General features: G+C 33.0%; 1 protein-coding gene across 1 annotated transcript; it reads left to right on the top strand.

The window, feature by feature from the left end:
* The first annotated feature begins 2,148 nt into the window (after window positions 1-2,148).
* On the top strand, window positions 2,149-3,084 carry LOC143544437 (uncharacterized). The gene is made up of 3 exons (XM_077036552.1): window positions 2,149-2,531; window positions 2,641-2,787; window positions 2,929-3,084. The coding sequence occupies exons 1-3, from the start codon at window positions 2,364-2,366 to the stop codon at window positions 3,070-3,072; spliced, it is 459 nt and encodes a 152-aa protein (XP_076892667.1). The 5' UTR covers window positions 2,149-2,363; the 3' UTR covers window positions 3,073-3,084.
* The last annotated feature ends 1,529 nt before the right edge of the window (window positions 3,085-4,613 follow it).

Below are 4,613 nucleotides of genomic sequence, written 5' to 3'. Positions count from 1 at the left end.
TTCTATCAAATGAAATCCATGATTTATCGATGCCCTCTTGTTTCTACTTGACACCATGACAAAAAACAAAATCAAACATTCAACCTAAATGTAAAATGTATAAACTATATACAACACCATGTAGCAAATTATAAACAAAACATATGTTTCTACATTTTACACGCTCAGCACTTAATATTGGTTATTATTAAGCATAATTTCTATTACTGATTGTACGATAACGATAAATAACCAGACATGCAAATAAGTAATAAACAACATTAAACCTAGTTAGTTAGTTAGTTAGTTAGTTAGTTAGGGCATTAATTTCATATATAACCTGATGCTGCAATTAATTTCCAATTAGCAAATAAGTAATTAACAGCATCCAAATTTATAAATTGTGAATGTTGAGATTGAATGAACTAAAACAGGTGTATTGTTACTTTGGGTTAATCTTACATCTACCGTTATCTAATATGGTCCAATATGACACTAATTGTTTGTCTATATGAAAATAATTAGTGTTTGACATCCATATTCATAGTGTATGTTGACTGTTGAGCTTAATTAACAGCATAAACCCTAACCGAAATTAGCATTCAGGTTTCAAAAATACAATAAAAATATTCCATATAATCAGATTTCAGCAAGCAAAAAACTAATTAACAACATTAAACCCCAACCGATTATAAAACCAACAACTAACAGTAGAACAAAGTAAAATTGAAGGAATATACCTCACTGTAGATGAACTCCTGCCAATAATCCTTCAATCAACTCGAAACCCTAGCTTTGGTGTTGCGCCGTGGTGGAGAAAGTTCGTCTTGAAGGAGAAAGATGGTCGTGGTGGAGAAAGATAGTGTCGTCGTGAGAGGTGGTGGTGGAGACTGAACGTAATCTGATGGGTGGTGGTGGTTGTGGTGGAGACTGAAGTATATTTGGGGGGACCGATGATAATAATTAAGGGAGAGGGGAGTCTGATGGCCGCTATTTTTTGAGTTTTTTTACAGAGAATTTAGGCGGGTGTTAAGTTTTTTTTTGTTTGATATTGCAAGATGACACTCAAATATGAAGTGCAAGGGTTATTTTTTGAAATTATGACATGATTTAATGACGCAAAAAAATAAATGTCATAAATCCTTTAATTGTTTAAAAATATGACTTTTTTTTAACGACATACACATTTGCGTGTCATAAATTGACACATGTCATTGTGAGCATGTCATTAAAGGCCTTTTTTCTAGTAGTGAACAGTAGCTTGTGATGGAGGGTTACATCTCCGGTGTCATATGGATTGCTACGTTTTGGGCTAACGATAACTACTACCGACACAGCAACTATCTGGGTGATGAGATATTTAGGGTATTCGATTATCGTGAAAATATTTAAAGACCCGATAGATGAAAAAAGAGATAAATAAAAGAAAGCAAAAGTGTCTTCACAAAAGGACATTGAGAGGTGTTTTGAGGTTCTTCAAAAACATTGTCATTTTGTAAAAAAAACTTGTCGTTTATGGACGTTGGAAAAAAATGAAAAATGTTATGTATACGTGCATCATATTGCATAACATGATTATCGAAGACGATGGGAGAGCAATATGTCCAACTTATATAATATATTAAACGATGGTCTAGCATGAACATCAGCAGCGATGGAGCACAGACTGGAAAACCGTTGTTTCCTACATTCAAAAGAAATACATAATACTCTTAAGTCGGATTTGGTCCAACATGTTTGGATGGTTCGGCCCATTCCTGGTAAAATGAAGACGAAGACGAGGAGGCGATGAAGACCAAGATGAGGGCGAAGATGAAGACGAAGACGATGACAAGTAGTTTTTACATTTTAATGTTATTTTAATTTATCTAATTAAATATCATTTGCTTTATTTAAATAAAAATATATAAATGTAAAAAATAAATAAATAATTAGATAATGATTGCTTGATAACTTTGGGTAGAGTTTTGAATACGATATTTATTTATAAAATTTTAAAAAATTGACTAAGCGTCACATGACGCAAAACGTCATTGTTTATAGAATTTTGAGTACGCATATTCAGAAACCAATTTCACTAATAAAACTAAAATATTAATGTAGCCCGACCACGTTAGTGCATAAACCAAACTAATAAAGTAATTGCGTGCATAAACCATACTATTAGAATTTTTAGAATTTGCGTGCATAAACCAAACTAGTAAAATAATTGCGTGCAAACACCAAACTTAGTAAAATAATTGCGTGCGTACCATGTGAATCACGGCCATTATCGACAATATTTTATACATACATCCCCCGTGTTTAAATCTGAGCTGGTGGGAATTCATGTGCAAACAATAAGATCCAAAAAGAAGAAGAAACATAAGAACCAAAAGACAAGGATGGATTTTGAGTGGGTGAAGAACTACTTGGAGAAAACTACATCATCAAATGAAACTGATTCCATGCCTTTTAAGTTGTTCCAGCTACTGATCATGTCAGGCCTTAAAGTAGAACTCGTCGAGCGTGGTCGAGTCATTTGCTCCATGAAAGTCCCTCCTCGTTTACTGGTTAGTTTCTCATTGCAATTTTGGGGAAATTAGAAACTTAATTACAAAATTTATTGGGCTTGTTTTAAGGTGAAGTTAACTCTCAACAACCAATTTTACCGAATTGAAGAACAGGGATAATTCCTTGCACGGCGGAGCAACGACGGTGCTGGTGGATTTGGTGGGTGGATCTGTAATTACGACTATTAACAATATCGGAAGCACCGGAGTTTCAGTGGAGATTAACATTTCCTACTTTGATTCTGCTTTTGTTGGTGTATGTGTCTTTATCAATTCCTTACTATGATATTTTTATTTGATCTTGCTAATTGAACATTTATTTTTATAGGGTACAGACGATCTTTAGTTTGTATTGCGTGTTTAAAATACATCTAACAACACTACAACTTTGTTGCAGGATGAGATTGATATAGAGGCAAAGGCGCTACATGATGGGAAGGTTGTTGCTGTCGTAACCGTAGAATTTAGAAATAAAAAGACGGGAAAGATAATCACGCAAGGGCGACATACCAAGTACCTTCCGGTGTCAAGTAAATTATGAAATACATTTAATTGTCTCATACAAAAACAGATCATTGGTCATATTTTATAAACAATTGATATGAAGAAATAATAGCTATATGCATCTTTTTCCTGATGTGTTTTTTCATCAAGATTTTCTTCATACTATTTGACTTGTATAAGCAATTTCCATTAAGGTTTTATGTAAACCTTGTATAGTATATGATGCAATAGAGTGTTGTGTGAATGAGACAATTGACTTATGTGGTTTTGAGAAGTTTGGATCCCACTGTATATAGTTGAAAGGGAGGCTTGTTAATACTCGTGTTCGAAGGGTCGATTATTATCAATGTTCATCTTTCTTTGATTCATGGCACATAGAACATAATGGATTTAGAAGTTCAGTCACAGGTTGAAGGTTTTGACACAAATCTAATTGATCGCATTGATTCGGAAAGGCATTTGTGTTGGGTTTTAACAAGATTATCAAAGTGATAAAATCCCTATTTTACCAAAAACGCAGCGGATATAAAAGTTTTAAATCTTGTTAATATGATATGTATAAAACCAATTTTAAACATGCAAAACCCAAACCCGGATCCAAATACGAATTACACACTATCAAATACATGCATGTTACTATAAGTCCATGCATGTTACTACTACCTTTCAATATGACAAAACCGGGTGAAAGAGATGATGATTGAAAGGTAAGAACTTGAATATGGAAGCTCCTCAAGCTAGCATACCCCAAGCTTCAACAACACACCACTTCTAGCTAGGATTTGCACTTGAAATTTTCTTCTTCTTTTCTTATGTTGGATGAAAATACCCAAGAGAGGAAGAGAGAAAAGTTTACTTGGAAATTATGTGTGTTATGAAAGAATGAAAGAGAAAGACTTGGTTTTATTTCAAGGCATCTTTCTCTCCACCAATAATAACCATTGCATGTCTCCACTCACCTTGCATGTCTTCACTCAAACATATAATAATATTACACTTGAAAGAGTTATTATCTTTTTCTTTTATAAAACTTTAAACATATATATATATATATATATATATATATATATATATATATATATATATATCCATACATATATACTTTAATAAGTTTATAACTTATAACTTATAAACCTATTATATGTTAAGAGACATGCTTGGTTATTATTATTCACATATTGTTATTTAACCAACTTAAATAACACTATGTAATGTTCTTTCATAAAACATAAATCATCCATATGATTTGTTTATTACACAAGTACATTTTATTTAGAAACCCCTTTCCAAATAACTCAAGTGTTAATATTCATTTGTTATGATCACATCATATATGAACGAATATTATCGGTGTTTGTCTAGCTTGTTATTGGGTATGACCCGACTTGGATCATAACGTACTAGTCACATCAATTTAATATGTCTCTTGGGCAGACCGAGTCCAACAATCTCCCACTTGCACAAGATACATAGAAGATTGATGCAAGTAGCAAATACCGCCTAACTACGGTTTACTACCCCTAATACGTATGACGAAGTGCCATTCAATAACATCATCCCTTTCAAGTCCCATACTTG

The sequence above is a fragment of the Bidens hawaiensis genome, unplaced genomic scaffold (assembly GCF_021521415.1).
Source record: "Bidens hawaiensis isolate Kalapana, Puna unplaced genomic scaffold, B.hawaiensis_p1.1 tig00000888_1, whole genome shotgun sequence".
NCBI lineage: Eukaryota > Viridiplantae > Streptophyta > Magnoliopsida > Asterales > Asteraceae > Bidens > Bidens hawaiensis.
This window is presented reverse-complemented; position numbering and strand designations above follow the sequence as displayed.